General features: G+C 42.5%; 1 protein-coding gene across 1 annotated transcript in view; it reads left to right on the top strand.

Annotated features, from left to right (window-relative positions):
• Positions 1–17,689, top strand: part of LOC144767610 (putative methyltransferase DDB_G0268948) — a 191,615-nt gene that overhangs the window by 111,778 nt on the left and 62,148 nt on the right. Inside the window, exon 5 of the mRNA XM_078651013.1 lies at positions 7,503–7,640. Within this exon, the coding sequence (XP_078507139.1) occupies positions 7,503–7,640 (138 nt within the window). The remainder of the gene's footprint in view (positions 1–7,502; positions 7,641–17,689) is intronic.

The raw sequence follows: 17,689 nt of genomic DNA, 5'->3' as shown, positions 1-17,689 counted from the left end.
GGACACTAGGGTAATGTCCATAGGGTTTTTAGCCGGCAACAATAGGTAAAACATTTGAAAACCCTGGTGTGAATATGCAAAAAAGATGGATGTCCCACAAACTGCACTTTAGCATTCTATTCTTGGACTCTGCTAGATTCCTAACAATAACAATGGTTTTATAGGAGCTTTTCACTGTAGGAACCTCAACACATTAAATTCTCTGTGTTCATCTTTTAAATATTTTCATTTGATAACTTTATTTCGGTCAATGACCATAAAAGTGCAATAAAATATATACAAGCACAGAAATAAAACCATCAATATGAACAATTTAAAAAGTTATTAAACATTAAGTTATCAAAGGTGAGAAAAAAAGCAAGGGGCCAATACTTTTTGTAAATAAAAACAGTTCTTCTCCGCCACATGCCATATAAAAATCGGGAGACAGCGAAGACAATGGGAGGGGCAGTATCGTATGTTAAAACTCTGCAAGCTTGTGCACATTGTCTAAGACCCAAGTTTTTACACAGTGGGATAATCCAACATTTCTGAATTTCGCTATATGCCGGGCAGAAAAAGAAAATATGCACAATGTCTTCCCTGCAATAATTACAGGCAGGACAGTAGCCCTCCATCGACTTTACCCATTTAGATGTCAATGCCCCAATAGGTATAGAACCGTGCCTCAGTTGGGTGTATAATTTTCTTGCGATTAAAGGCTGCACTAAGTCCAGGAATACCTCCGTCTTGGGTTCAATTTTCATCAATAGGAACTCAGTAGACAGCCTACCCAAGGAAGTCGAGCAGTACAGTATTTTGAGGTTATGAGACCTTACGGCCGCCACTAGCGCAGACCTTTGCGTCCTCACGCAGCTATCCTCCGGTGTGTCCCACAATTGGGGCAAACCAACTTGGTAGAGGAGAGCCTTTATATGAACTAGCCAGGGTATGTTCTTATTCTTTAGCTGCCCCCAAATTGCAATGAATTCTGCTCTAAAGGATGCAAGCTCTGGCACAGACCACAGCCTTCTCCAGTAGAGTAGAGGTCGTGCAGCTGCCAGTTCGTTGATGGGTTCCAGGCCCATATCCAACCGTAGTGGTATGAGAGGCGTGCTTTGGGGAAGGCCAACCAGACTACGCATGAAGGCCTGTTCTACCTTCAGTAGGTTATGTATGTTCGTGTGTTCCCAAAGTTCTGCAGCATACAAGGCTGCTGACCTCACCTGTGTTTTATAAATCTCGAGTACAGGGGCAACTGGTTTGAATATTGAAGTTCTATGGAATGTGCCGATACCTCCCATAACCTGCGACAGTCTCAGGGAAGATTTGGATACTTGATGGTCCCATACAAACTACTCGGTCAACGTAACCGCCAGGTAAATGAAAGTCTTAACTCGTTCTAAGGGAGTACCACTCAGAGCGGGATTCGGGCGGGTGTGCCTCGGGGGATTGAAAATCATAAACTTGGTTTTCTCTAAGTTAACCTCCAATTCACGTGAGGCACAAAAGGTCACAAACCCGTCCAGGACCCGCTGGATGCCCGATGATGTCCGCGACAACAGCAGAGTGTCGTCCGCGAACATCAGAGCGGGCACCCGGCCGGAAGCCAGACGCAGAGCATCATTGTCCCTAACACTGTTGAGTTCATCTATCAGTCCATTAACGTATAGACTGAAAAGAGTGGGGGCCAGTACGCAGCCTTGACGTACGATCCGGGTTACAGGGAAGCGAGCTGATAATTCCCCGTTCCTCCCACACCTCACCTGTGCATAATTCCATGTATGAAATCTAATTAGGGCATCCAATAAATAGGGCGGGAGACCTACTTCCTCTAACACCGTCCAGAGCCCCTCCCTAGGAACCAGATCGAACGCCGCCCGCAGGTCCACGAAAACAAGGTAGAGGCTTCCACCCTCTACTCTTGCCGTTTTCCAGTATAGGACCTGGAGCCGGAAGATCTGGTCCATGGTCGAGACGCCCGATCTAAATCCGGCTTGTAGGGTGGTCAATGTTTTGTTCTCCTCCATCCAGCCCAATAATCTGTCGAGTAAAATTTGGCCCATCAGTTTCTGGGTAGTATCCAGTAAGCTGATGGGTCTGTAATTGGATGGGACAAGCGGGCAACCGAGAACCAGGGTGCCGAGGGTTTTTTTCTCGCAGAATAGCAAGAGAACAGGGGAGCCAGCACGTCAAATGCTGCACTAATGGCTTTGGACAGTTACGAAGCGACAAGATTAACATCCTCAGAGAGGCCCGCTTTGTAATTTTGCATCAGCGGAGCCAGCGAGGCGCTCGTAATTTTTCTAAAGTTCCTCCTAGATTTAGTATGACTAGGGGCACCAATCTTTGCAGGCAGCGGGGCAATCTGAAGCTCCAGAGGGACGGCAAAGTGGTCGGACCAGGCTAATGGGAACCTCTATTGTAAGCCTGTCATCATTAGAGAATACCGCATCCAATATATGACCCACCTGATGAGTGGGATGTTTGACCAATTGCACAAGATCACATGCTGATAGTGAGTCCAGAAGGGCCAAGGAGTCTTTAGAGTCAGGATTGTCTAGGTGAAAATTTAAATCGCCCAGGACAGTCATATTGGCAGATCCGAAGTAGGGCTCTAAGGTGTTAAAAAGAGACTGACAGAAATCTGTCCTGGGCCCGGGGGGCCTGTACACCAAGATGACTACAAAAGGAGCGGCATCCGGAGATTTTATAAGATAGTGAAGGGCTTGAAAAAGGTCGGAGGGCCTGGAGAGTTGAGTAGTATGACAGGTATGAGAGGTCTTGTAGAGAATACCAAGGCCGCCTCCTCTACGCCCCACTCTATCCAATCTAACTAAAGAGTACCCGTCCGGCACAGCCTCTACCAAGTCCGGTCCCTAGGACTCAGTGGCCCATGTTTCGGTGAGGAACACCCATGTGGGCTTTCTTGCTGTGGCAAAATCCCGAAAGGCGATGTTATTCTTCACTAAAGATCTAGTACTAATAAAGAAGCCCAATTCCTTCCGGGGAGGCAGCATGGGGGAGATAGCAGTAGAAAGGGGAGGTCTAAGGGAGCAAGCTGTCGATAGCTTGCCACGAATGTTAAAACAATTGCAGTAAAAAGCATCTCAGAGAGTGTCCGGAGAGCAGGAGAAGTGGCATGGAAGCCGAACAGGTCTCAAACGAGTGAAATCGTGATAAGAATATAAAGGACCTGCCACGGGAGGCATATCGAATACACCCGAAGTCCAGAGTCTACCGCCCTTTAGCCCATCCTTAGCACGGACGGGCGCAGACGGGCTGGACTCTGGCATGACTCCAGCGTCACTACGGCACAAACACTGCGCCCAAATGCTGCGCCTAGAATGCCCGCCTCATATGCAGGTCAGCGTGTCCTTGTGACAGGTGGTCTGCTAACCCATATGGCGCCGCCAGGTGTCCAAATCTCCCCCCAAGATGGCGGCCAAAGCGAAAGGTGACTCAAGGGACCCGCCAAAGCGCGGTGCTTAAACAATTATGATGCAGGTGAGGGGACGGCGCACAGCATAAAAACAAGGTAAATCCAATTTAAATTAAACAATATACAAAACGGGAGTTATTTAAAAACGCAAACAAAATACAAAACGGGAGTTATTTAAAAACGCTATTGCCTTGGTAGCTAGTCCGCCCTGCAGCGCGCTATCTAGTGACAGGTTAGGCGTACGAGGAGATACTTACCAACATAGCAATTACAACCTAGAGTCTGTCATGGCTCATAATCAAAAGGAGAACACTAGCAGCCAGGTGAGTAAGAATTTGTCGGATAAAATAAACCCCAATGTCCCCTTAGAATCCAGTGTAGAACCAGTTATCGTCTGGTAATGGGTATTATGGGCACATCCAACCTCAGCCCTTGTGTGTGAGATTCCCTAGAGAGAAGAGATCCATCGCTACAATATGCAATACTGCGTAGAAAATCTGTCTTGTGCGTGGTCGCGACCATCGAAACCCTGTAGGGACTATGCCCAATTCCAGCACTGAATCAGCGGAAGTTTGAAGGGAGTCAACATATGTCCTGTAGGGATCCCAGATGTATTTGGGACAGTAGGAACAGGGCAGTGTGCTGGAATAAACTTCGCTATTACTGTTACAGTAGGCTAGACTATTCAACCAACTTTTCAAAAGTGGGGTAGTCCTATGAAGCCAGTAGATAGCGATTTCTCGCTTGGCTAACAGCAAGCTAAGCGACGCGAATTTCCAAACCGTTTTGGGGAAATTTACAGTGTAACCCAGGAATGCAACTTCCAGTGTGGGGATGAGGGACAGCTTAGTCATGTCGGCTAGCATTTTGTGAACTTTCTCCCTGTATGGTTGTATAGTGGGGCAGGTCCAAGTGAGGTGGGCAAAGTCAGCGTGTGGGGCACTCAGATCAATTCTATGAGCTTTGGTAGGGGTAATTAATTTTTTGCGTAAGAAAATAAAATGTAGCAGTTCATGCCGGCTGTTCAATGAGACGTCCTTCATGACTGCACAGCACTTGACCCATTGATCATTCGTGTTAGGGCTGCCCAGATTGCCTCCCAATCCCTAAAGACCGTATCATCTATAATCAGGATCATTTTGGAGCAAGACTTATATAGTTTGGATAATAAAGGAAAGAGGGGCAAACAAGTCTAGTTTCCAGGGGGAACCCAGGGAGCATTGCCCGTAAAGCAGAGAGTAAAGTAAAGTCCACATTTGTAAAGCGCACAATCACCCGTAAGGGTCTCTAGGCGCTGGGGGCCGTCGGGAAGATTAAGCGAGCTATTGCCCAGAGTCACATGGTGCTGGGCTAACCTGCCGCCGGAGCCGGGGATCGAACGGTGGTCCCCAGATTCCAGCGTCAGTCGCCCTGGCCGCGGCGCCACACCTCTCCCACAGAGAGTAGTTGTCTAAGTACAAATCTGTCTATAAAAATTAGCATCGTGGAATCGGTCATCTTCTGAAAATGTGCCCGCCGGGTTACAAATCACTCATCGTAGATATATCAAATTTCGTTAGTGTGCATTGCACTATCTGAGTACAAGTCCTGTGCACACATATCAAAATTCTTGGTTCTTCTCTCAGAACCAGACAAGTTAGATAAAGTTTAAGTAAATGAGTTTGATATCCAGTGATGTAAACGTTAGTTTATAGTTCAATCTTGATCAGTACATATGCAAATACAACTAGGCGACACGTGTTTCATCACATCGTGTGAAGGATATGAATCTTCAGGGCTGGGAAGGACATAAGGTATGAGAATCATAAGACACAAATTCAATGAATGCAAATTGCATTGAAAAGGTTAATGAAGGATGGTGAGGGTGTGAGAGATTGAGCACACCTATCTAATAGTGGAGACCCTATGTTGTGACTAAAGCATAATATAGTGACTTTATATAAATAAAGAAGCAGTCCAGAAGTAGTGTAGTGACACGGTGAGATCTAGGAAAATTGCATGAACTAGGATGAGTAATATATACATTTTAAACACAGTAAAAAAAAAAACCAATCCATTATACTCGTTCCTAAGAGAAGACAAAAGTTAGTATATGCGAAGGTCAGGTTCTAATGAAAACGCTGTAAAGAAAAGATAGTCAACTGTATCATGGGTGATTGGCTACAGCATGAATTAAGCAGTTAATTAGACATAAGTCAGAAAAGCCAAAGTCTAGTGTGGTAATCGTATTAAAGTTTCGACATGTCTATTGCTTGTAGTACTAAGGTGTAAAATTCAAAACACAGGGTGTGCCAAGGAAATGTGTTTTTATATCAGAGGAGCAAGCTAAGTCATACGTGAGTGAATATCAAAAGTCAACACTAGTACTGATTTCAGTAGAAGCGGTAGATTCATGAATACAATATGTGCCCAAACAACGTATGAAGAAGCATGCTTGGTTGTGTTTCAGGATCTAATAATTGCAAATATTACATCCTGAAACATGATGTCCTTTAATTTTATTTTATGCTCGTGCCGCTCCTTTTGTAGGCTGTTCATGAACAGCATTCCATGTCACCATTAACCCAATAACGACCGATCTTGTTTCTTCAAACTTTGTTTGGGCACACATTGTATTCATGAATCTACCGCTCCTATTGATATCAGTACTATTGTTGACTTTTGACATTTACTCACGTATGACTCAGCTTGTCTTTCAAATGTATTATTATGCTCGTGCCATTCCTTTTTGTGTTTATTCATGACCAGCATTCCATGTCACCATTTACCCAAAAACGACCGAGCATGCTTCTTCATACTTTGTTTGGGCACATATTGTATTCATGAATCTACCGCTCAATTTTCACTTCTGCATTGCACTAGCTTTTCACCCGTTATAGGAAGCCAGCGGGCATTTGGGAGAGGAAGAGCCGAGGAGTATAGCACATAAGTGCCAGCGTATCGTTTAAGCTTGCCCAGCTAGTAATTGTAACTGTCTGTATAGCAATAGGGTTCCTGGGCACACCCCTAGGCAGTAACAGAGCCAGTCACTCGGGAAGAACAAACTTTGCCTCAGGGCGATGAAACAGTTTCCTGGCGTCAGGGTGGTACCATGAAAAGGTGTAGCTGCACTGAGCCATGAGATAAAAGAACTGGAAATCTGGAACCCCATACCCTCCTCTTTTATATGCTAAGGTAAGAACCTGCCAGCGGATGCATGCCTGTTTACCACCCCAGACCAACCTTGTGAGATACGACCGTATCTGTAAAAATAACCTGTTTGGGAGGGGGATGGGGATGTTATTAAAAAGATATACAAATTTGGGGAGAACAATCATCCTAATAATGGAGACTCTGCATTCAATGGACAACTGGAGTCGCAGCCATCTCTCCACCTGGGCCTCAACTGCCCGACTGCCTTCCTATAATTAAGGCGGATGATCTGATCCGTATCCAAGTGGATGTGAATGCCCAACTATTTGACCAAGACCAAACTCCATTGAAGAGGGAATTTACAGGACCAGGGGTTCGTGCTGGGGGTCGAGGGAAAAATAACCAACATGTGCCAATTGATGCCCAGACCGCAGTGTTGACCAAAACAATTAATCACTCTAATGAGCGGTTCTAAGTTCAACTGGGGTTCTAGAGTGTATAAAATAGTGTCATCGGCCTACAATGAAACCAAGAGGGCGCCAGTGTTAAATTGAAGACATCTATGTAGGTGTCGCTCCTGGAAATGTCGAATTAAAGTGTCCATTGCACTTACCACTAAATCAGAAGTTTAAATCAGTGTGTTTTGCAAGCACTTTATTGCATGCATGTTCAGGGAATATTCCCATTGCATTCCTTTACAGGTTTAACAGTGCAATCAGGAATCTGAGGATTTTCCAGGATAAACCAACTCCAAACTAGGCCTTTGGTTTAAAAAACAGTTTCCATAGTCTCTAAAAACTATGTCAGCAAAAAACGTACAAATAAATACTCACATGTTGTGTATCTTACACTGTTTACAACTAGAATCAATACTTATAATGGAAGATGAGTTTGTCAGTGCATGATGATGGACGTAATCTACAGCCTGTATCCTCTTTATTGTTTACAGAGTTACTAAAATTTTGTTGAAGAGAACCATATCCATTGCAGAATTGATGGGGTATGTAGAGTCACTTGGCATGTTTCAGAACTTCCTCATAAAAAACCCTGAAGAAGCAAAAGAATTCCTGCAAACATTTCAAGAAAGGTAACTAAAACAGTATGCTACAATAGGACAAGATGAAAGTCTCCATCAGAACATTTGGCAAGCAGAAGTGATGCCATACTTCTCTATATGTCCACTCCTGATTGATTTGTTTTATCATGACACAGACAGTATTTTATCATGATTTTAGCCATTCTGTTCATGTATATCAGGTTCTTGGACATATCTTGGGGAATAATAAGAGCTGGAGTAATTTCACACAATCTTCATGTTCACTCTGAAATCCTTCACCTTTTTCACAATCTTTGAAGTCCCACAAACAAAGGACAAATGTGAAAATTCCAGACATTTCCCCTGATAAAGTGTTTTGTTAAACTTTTCCAAAGAACATTTGTATTTATATTCATAAATATTTAGGAATATTGTTCAAGGTATACATATACCCTTAAATGAGTATACAAATAAAAATCTCAGGCCCGATTCACAAAGGTAAACTGACATGAAAGTCTAACATTATGAATTTCTGTATTCACAAAGGACATTTATGAGTAGTAAAGTTAGACTATTGTGCCAGTTTTGGTCTTAAGTCTAACTGAGAACAAAACTTAAGTTAAACTGAGACAAAAGTCTAACTTTACTACTCGTAAATGCCCTTTATGGATATCGAAAATCGTAAAGTTAGACTTTTGTCTCAATTTACCTTTGTGAATCGGGACCCTCATGTCTCACTCCTGTTCACAGGTAGCATATTAGGCATCTATGTATAGACTAATATTAACCTGGAGCCCTCTGACACATATAATGAATGTCTGTATACTCTTTGGGCCTGATTACAAAGGTAGCTTACACTGTAAAAGTAAATTTAATACTTCTTGGTATTCCGAATATCTTAGTGTAAGTTTCTGCAAATAACCACAAATCAGTTGTAAGTCTAGGACTACACATGACCAAACATTTTACTGCAACAACCTCTCATAGAAAAGCATGGGTGTAAGGACATTAAATACAAATAATTTAAATAGGTAAAAACATAAATAAAGATAAATTAATGTTAAAAAATATAAAAAGTACATATTTATTCATTCAGTTATAAAATATTTTAATAAACTATTTTGAATTAAAAAATAATGTAATATTACATGTTATCAAACAATAAATATATTATTTGTAAGTAATTATGTGCCGGTGCAGGAGTTACTAGACTCATAAATAGACTATCCCCTTCATTTTTATGTTGTGTATGTAATGTAATAGATAATTATTAGTAACTAATTTTATATACTAGTTATGTAGTTTCTGAGGACTGTCAATAGCAAGAGTCACAATTTGCCAGTGTTAAAATTAGTAAAAAGCTCAAGCAATAGAAAGTAGCAGTGTAGACAGTGACTGTACCATTAGGTCAAAGGTCCAGCCGTAATTTATAACATCTAATTCTGGTAAAACAACTGGTATTGTCTTGCAACATTACATATTCCATTGGGTCTAGTTTTTTGTGAGGTGCCCCTTATAAAATTAAATTAATCTGAAAATCCTGTGCAGGCTGTTCGTGTTTAACAATGCACTCACAAACGTTACTAACAACATTTATCTAAATGTACCATTTCAATTTTGAATGTAAGACTAGACAGGCTATAATTAATCTGACTCCATTCAAAGATGTCCCTTGATGTAGCATTAATGCATACCGTGTTATGAGACCTCATTGTGCACCCAATAATGTCACATGATTCTGCGAACATTGAGAATTGAAAGTGCGCACCACAAAAGAGATTATGAGTAAACATTGCTTGATTTTAAAGACTGTGCAGGCTGTTCGTGTTTAACAATGCACTCACAAACGTTACTAACAACATTTATCTAAATGTACCATTTCAATTTTGAATGTAAGACTAGACAGGCTATAATTAATCTGACTCCATTCAAAGATGTCCCTTGATGTAGCATTAATGCATACCGTGTTATGAGACCTCATTGTGCACCCAATAATGTCACATGATTCTGCGAACATTGAGAATTGAAAGTGCGCACCACAAAAGAGATTATGAGTAAACATTGCTTGATTTTAAAGACGTTTTACACCAACTTTGGACTCAGCAACATACCACATTGTATGATCAAGCATGTCTTCCCAAACAATCAGACACGATTTCACCAAAAGAGAACTGGGGGAACAAATCTTTAATCTGTATCGTCATGTTTCAGACATTACTACATATGTCTCAGCCAGGTGGACATTTCGAATGCACACTCTGTGACAATTTTGCAAACTAAAAAAGCGGTGAACAGTGAGATTAGTGCACATGTGAATAATGATGGTCGATTATGTATGTGGGTTAATGCAGAGTGCTTTGTTATTCTTATATTTGTCTCACAAGCCAGTAGCAGAAATGAAACATATTAATTGCAAAGTGCCACTCATTTATTCAGTTGATTCTCCCTGTGGGGCAAAAGTACTGAGTCTGGCTAAACAAGGCATGCTGGTGCAGTTTATTCCCCTTTACAATTGATGGATTGATGTGTGACTCTATATTGAACAGATAGGGATCTCTCTAGGGACTTTTAGGGCACACCCATTACCCTGATTAATGCTGGGACCCACAAGGGCCTTTGACAGGAGCAGAAACGTGTTGCCATAATACTAGGGCACTACACTGTATAGATTTCCTGGACTCTGCGCTATTAACTATGTTATAGAGAGTGAACAAACAAAGGGATTTTTAATCTACCTCTTACAAATCGTATGCTTCTAATATCTGGTTCCCCAAGGACCTCTAAAGAAATGGACAAGTTGGGTACACTTCACTAGTGTCGCTAATGAAAGAGATCTGGGGAGAGTCCACTGTGGATAAACATTCTATTTCCACTGTGAATGAGGGTCTGAACGATGAAGCACAGCATACTATCTGGGGAGTACATTATATAATGAACCTTGATGCCACACTTTTAACTATGTGATACAGAGCGAGCAAATAACATTATTTTTTATAATCTCTGGTCCTGAAAGACTTCTCTAGCAATAGAGAAGTTTGGCAATCTTCATATATATGCTTCACTTAAAGAGCTAGATTGAAATGACACTGTGGATAAAACTGCTAAATGGATGGTGAAAAGGAGACCTGTTGAGGAAGCATGTACTGTCCATGAGTGAGGGTCTTAATCCTTTTTTGTAGAAACCACGTCAGTGTTCTTCTATAGTATTTTAGAGAATTAGAAGGGTGTATCAACTCCTTGTGATTAAACTGGTTTGGAAGATTGCTTCTTGACAAATTATGCTAATCTCACTCCCCCGCTCTTCTGATGTGGTATAGGTTCTCAGTAGCATTGAAAACTTTTTACTCTGTAAAATGTTTTATACTTTGTAGCTTCATTCCCATAATTGTTTTCTATTTTCATAAGGTACCATGGTAGCATTTGAATGATCGATTCCAAGAACCTTGCCTTTTGCATTTTATCCTGTACCCTCAATCTGACTGTTTGTACCCCTTTCCTCGTATGCCTAGTATCTCAGTTTGGCAATTGATGTCATGCAACAATATATGTTACTCTAAGTACCTTACGTTACCCCTAGCAATGATAGCATTAGTGTTCCATATTATCTTGCCTCACAAAGTACACACCAACAACTAAGTTACTGATTACCATACTCTACTTATTAACTGGCCCATCCATCCCCACGGTCACCGGCCTACTAGAAAACGCTCCATCCTCTGTGGCAAGGGGAGCTAATGGAGTACCATCAGGATGGGTTAATGTGATCGCATTACTTCAGGCCCTGCATGAAATGTTCTGCAGTCTTCAGGATCCCTTAATGGGTGCCAATGTGGAGTCTGTGAGGTCATGAAGCTGGGCCTTATCACCATCAAGATGCAAGAGTATGGGAGCTAAAACAGCAACTCTAAAGTCACTTTCTAGCAAAATTATTTACCTTTCTTTAGAAGAGAAAGCTCTGTCAAGCGTCATTATTTCTTTTTTTATTTGGCAAAGCATTCCTGGAGGATGAGGATGGTGTTCGAGGTGAATCTAAGTGGGTTGGCGTTACGTCAAAGTTGAGATTTCGAGCCTTGTAGGTGCTTGTCATTTAGCAAGGTGTTACAGTGTTCTGTGTGCTATACTTGGTTAATAACCGGAATTCTGTCTGGTTTGAGCTGATATTTAGGTAGGTATAATTAATGTGCGGGCAGTATTTCGTATATTAGATGTCTTTCAAATTCACTTGTGTTCCATCAGCATTTTGGTGGATCCTGGTGCTAATATCTAAGTACAGCAACAAGCGGCATTATTGTGTGCTGTCCTCTTGAAGGTGTGTTAGTTAATTTGATGGGGAGTCATTATATGTAATTCCTTGGTAGAAAGGTATCAGTTCTGCAGTATGCATGAAATGTACACTGATAAATGGCTCATTTTAAAAATTAAACACCCAACACTTAACTCATGCACGATTGCCATCACTCCCAACTTTCTTTCATGTTCCTTTTATAATGATCAAAGCTAATAATCAGTCCTTCTCAACAATTTTCCATCTCATCACTCACCCTAAAACCCTTCTCTTCTTACTCACATTTATTCATGTACAACTTTTCAATTTCTATTCTCAACAGGTACAACCTATAAGAAATACAATTACAATGTAGTTACGAAGATACTATTTACATATAGAAGCATATGGTAGAAAATATACAAAACAGAAATTGGAAGTTACTGTCCCAACAGATGATGTGAAGACGTGTAGTCTTCATATGCAACCTCAAGGGCAGATGCTTTCATCCAGACTTTTTTTTTATTCTGAGGTTTAAGGCCTTTCACAATTTGTGACTCAAAAAACCTAAGGATATGCTTTGGTGTTGTAGTTAATCAAATGAGTGTTGTAGGAGAGCAAATGTCACTGGGAAGAAAGACTGAAGTGTAGGGCCAGTTTCTGCAGGTATACCAAGTTTTGGTTTATCCACTAAGTGAAATACTTTAAGGTGGTGAACTTTCAAAGAAATGTGGGGATTTACAATATTTTTGAGTTTTTGAAGCTTGTTAATAAGTTATATTTTTGGTGCCTTGCAAAGCAGTGGAGTACTTGATAATGGCGAAGTTTTCCTTTCTTCTGTTGGTGCTGGTTTTAATGGATTCTGCAAGAGCTATACCTTTGGTGGTCCGTTTCAGCTGATGGTAGCTTTAAAGGGTGGGTTCAAGGATGTATTTTTCTGTGGTACTTGAGCTCCATTTGCGATACAGTTGCTTGCAGCAGCATTTTGCTAGCCAGAGTTCCTATTTGTACGAACTGGCTGTGCTCTTGTCATTGAGCTGGCCTTGAGAGAAGTTGGGGTATTGGTGCATGCAGTAACCCAGCTCTTGAGATTCTTGATGTCTTTCAGCAAATTGCGTGTGTACTCATACCAGTGCACAGAGGGTGGAAGCCCAGTCCGCTTCTGTGATGCTTTTCAAACTGTGGCAGGCGGGTCATGTGGTAGTAGAACTGAGAATGTGTGGGATTAGTATGCTGAAACTGATGAGGGTGTGTCTTGTCCAGGTCATAGTTTACCAGTTTGTCAACTGTGATGTTGCTGATATTACTATAGTCGACGTGACCAAAGACCAGGCTTTATACTATGAGAGGTTAGAGCAGAGGTCTTCAAACTTTTGTAGGTTGAGCACCCCCAGCTGAATTTTTTCAGATGTTGTGCCCCCCCACCACCTGACAGAAATTTGTGGAATCTGGTACACTACATAATCGACTGCCATGTGCATATCACGGGCCATATTCGGCAAATAATGTTTAACACAATAAGAGTGTTTAGTAAACTGCAGGATTGTGAATGGGTGTTGTGAAATGCCAGAGCCTTATTACGCTGCTCAAAACACAATCTTTCAAGATAAAATGTGCGCAAATTCTTTTTACTAGGATGCTTTGTTTTACCCATGACCTAGAATAATAATAACATCACCAACATAAATGTGTGGACCCGTTTTGATCTAAAATAAACTTTTTTATGGTTGTTGCATGAAACAAAAACATTTCTCTGCAAATTGTAATAGACTCTCTCAAATCAATCACATTAAAAAGAAATGAAACAAAACAGTATTTACAAGAATCTGTTAAGGGATGATTCCAGGCCATCAGGGCAAAAACAGAGCTGCCTCTATCACGGGAACCCCTCAAAGGCTGGATTGCAGTGCATGTAAAAATGTCCTTTTGGAATTTGGAACGAAAACCTTGATGGGGCACGACATGCCCATACTTGTGTACAGGGCGCAACTAGACCCGAACTTCGGGGGGGCTAACACTCCCATCCAGGGCTGGCCCTAGCACTGGACGCACATAGTGCAATGGTCTGTTTTGGCCTCCCTTCCCCATTTCCTCCTTCTCCCTGAATTTCCTCATTACCACTCACCAACAATGCACCCCATATCTCTATAGCACCTTTCTGGCAAACATTTTATTTTTATATAACGTTACTCATAGTTTACCCACACTCAGTTCTTTGATCTGCATGGTACACATTCTTTATAGCAGGGACATTAACCCTCTTCACTTTTTGGGTGGTAGGAGTGCCCATGTGAGTGCACGGTGAGTTATGCGACAGTGTGAGAGAAGGGTAAGAGGAGTGTCTGCAGGGTGAGTGAGGTGACCATATGAATTTGGGTGCAGATGTAGGTGGAGTGTGGAAAAGTAAATTTTGCCATGATCTGTGTCCCTACATGTCATCCATCATATGTTATGTGTGCATGATTAATATGTATATGTACTCCACATGTTCGATTAAAGACGCAATTACAGTTGTGTCCACCTCTAGTATGTCAGTTTTCAGTCCTCGTGAATAACACGAGTATCAGGCCTATGTAAAGCTACGTTGCCACGTTTCCCAGTGTGCACGTTATTTCATTGTAAAGTCCCCGTTTCCAGGCCTCAAAAGGGCCTGGACATCAGATTCAGCTCCTGTCTCCTGAAGCCTCGCTGAGGAGGGATACAGCCCCCACCTGTATCCTCGACCCTTCACTTACTTCCTGCCTCGCAGTGCCCGGTGCAGCTTGGCTCTGCCTCTAAGTCTGCCAAGACTATGTTATGATTCCAGTTATCAGTTCAGCCCTCCTTCCCTGCATTCCTAAGCTACTGGATCGCATCAATAGTTTCCGTCATTGTCTAGCCTTTAGGGCTCCATGTTAAGAGAAATACTGTATTTAATGGTCATTTAATATTCTTCATCACGCACTACATGAAGAATAATGCATGCTTCAGTCTTAGAGTCTGTTAGCCTTTCCCCTCCTGACTTCTAGTTTATATCAACATGTTCCCTAAACATCAGATACTAGATAGGGTTTAGGTACATGTCGCTCCGACCCTCCAGACTTTAGTCTCTGCTCCTAGCACAGAGTTCATAGCCCCCAGCTTCTCCTAGTGATACGTCATTGCCAGTTTGCGCGCACCATTAGGTTAGAGGTCCCGGCTCCTTAGGTAGCCCCCTCCATGATTTCCGCCCATTCATGACATATTCTGTTACGTTTGCATCACATGTCTATGTATACGCCCTGTTACACCTTCTTCTCACCCTTATCTTTCGCGACTGCTACGCGTCACACCTACTGCTCCACCCACTGTTACGCCCATTGCAATGTAATGCTATGTGTTTGCGTTATGTATATATGCTCATGTATTGTTATTAAAAGTTAGAGCTAGCCATTCCAGATCCTGTCCCCGGCAGCTGCCGGGCCATGCTAGTCCTTGCCATTCTGTTCCTATGCAGGTTATCCTGTCCCTGTCCTTTATGCTGTAATAAACCTGCAAAACTCCCACTACCTCGAATCTTGACTCTTATTTTATTGAGCTATCTGTTATTCATTCATTCATTCAAAAATAGATCCGGTATTATTTATTTATATACCACATAATGGCGCCCGAATAGGGACTTGCCCTTTCCCCACGCGTCGGTGAAGCCACGCCGACCCCCTGACCCTCTGCAGTCGTGACGGAACTCTTCTGCGCAGTGGCAGATATTTCTGCTCAAGTATCCCTCAGGCCCACGGAGGAGACGGAGGAGGCGGTCCAGCATCCAGACGAGACGGTGGAGGAACGCGGCGAGTCCCGACCAGAGCCCAAGCCAAGAGTCCAAGGTCCGAGGTATCTGGAGGTCCACCCGTAACTGAAGTCCGAAGTCCGAAGTTCGTCGTCCGTCGTCGTAGCAGTCCAGTCCAGTCCGAGGCCTTCCATTCTTGCTGCCCGGTGAGTACCGTTACTGGGGTGGTATCTAGACAGGGTCAATCTAATTGTCTCTGGTCTGTGGGTTGGTGGTACACAGTCCCACAAACGAAGTGTCCACTTCGGTGGATGCGGGTCCTGACGTGTCTCTTTATGAGACCGGTAAGTTTCGTACTGTTTCAGCAGTGCATCTAGTTTCTGTTCTAGTCAGTTTCTGTTCTCGAGAAAAATTCATGTGTTCTGTTTTCAGTATTTCCAGGTAGTATTCTGTTTGAACTGTTATTTTAAATGTTTTTCATGTATTTTAATGTCGTGGCATGAATGGAGAATAAGTATCGTGTTCATTGTGTATTGTATTGTGTCTAAGATTACAGTTCAGTCATGCCCATATTTTCCAAGTTACGTCAGTTAAAAACTAGAAAGGGTCTGCTGGAAGCAGCAGTCCCCGTCCCGCCCAGGGACAGTCCAGGTCACTTTATGTATCAGAAGCATGGCATAAGTGCCATATTGTATCTAGATTTATGGGTAGAGTATACCAAACAGTTAGAAGAAAAGTATAGATGGCCCGTATCGGGTACATGGGATGCCGAATGCATCATGCGAGTGGAAGAAGCATTATGGAAAAAGAAAGCCAGACAGTCACAGAAAGATGCCATCGAGTTATGGCGCAAAGAAGCTCATAAAAGAACCGAAAAAGAAATCAGAAAATCAGAATTAAGTAGAGAATCCCAAGAGCGAGCCCAAGAAAAAGAATTAATCGAGATAGGTGAACAAGTCAAAACTGAACAGAGAGACAGACAGAGGAATGCCCTTATTAAGGGTATGTACCCTCTTCTTGCCGAGGGCTTGCCAAAAGCGACCCCGGAGGCATCCAGTAATTTTCCGCCACCACTAGTTCCGACCAAGTTACGTCACAAACCGACCGCAGCTGATATTTTTATTTCGTCCTATCTGGACGACACAGTCCCTGAATATGCGAATCCTGTTCGCGCTCCGCCAGTCCCTGTAAATCAGGCACATCCTGCTCCCCCAGACACCGGGGCACCCCATGCAGTACCTGCTACGGTACCCCCGGTCCAGCCAGCATTCCAATTTCCCGCTCCGCCACGAAGAATGTCAGTCGACGATTCTAGTTTAGGGGCCGCAGGAGGAGGTCTTCCTCAAACCCCGCCGCCACACAAGCGTTTATCAGCACTCGAATTACATGCTCAAGCATCACAGCGTACTCCCAAGAGTAATAAATCTGTTGCAGAAATCAGGCAAACCCTTGGCGAATGTGCCTATGACCCAGTTCCAGGCGAGTTTAATATGGTTTTATATTCAGTACGCGTAAGGAGGGTGACCGAGTATCTAGTCACCCTACCAAACATGAAAGAAGATCTAGACAGAATATATCGTTTCATCCGTACAGGGGATGACCCAGGAAGTATTAGTGATGCCATGTCTCAAAGGAAAGCCGAGATTCAGCGCATGATATTAAAGTTTTTAATTAACTGTCTAATAAGAGAACAAGATTACCCGTCTAAAGACCCGGAAGAAATGAAAATTCTAACAAAGTGGAGTGATAATATAGCTGAGGGTAAGCACAATACCATTAGTGCCATGGAAAGTATGTACAGGAAAATCCGTAGAGAGATAATAAAGATACACGAACAGCGTAAAGCAGCACAAGTAAGCGAGAAAGAAAGTATCTCTGATCCTGAAGAGGAAGAGGACGAGAATCCCGCCAGAATAGCGTATGTAGGAAAACCTAGATTTCCAGATCGCCATTTACGCCTAGAACACAAGTCAATTTTCCATCATTCAGTACCAGAACAAGGTTCTCTAGAACAAGTGTTCCAAGCTACCGATCACATTCTGAAATCACGAATCGGTTACAGTGAATTAAGTACCATGCATGAACAAGAAC

This window comes from Lissotriton helveticus, chromosome 7 (genome assembly GCF_964261635.1).
Source record: "Lissotriton helveticus chromosome 7, aLisHel1.1, whole genome shotgun sequence".
NCBI lineage: Eukaryota > Metazoa > Chordata > Amphibia > Caudata > Salamandridae > Lissotriton > Lissotriton helveticus.
Note: the sequence above shows the minus strand (reverse complement) of the source record. Positions and strands in the feature narration are given on the sequence as shown.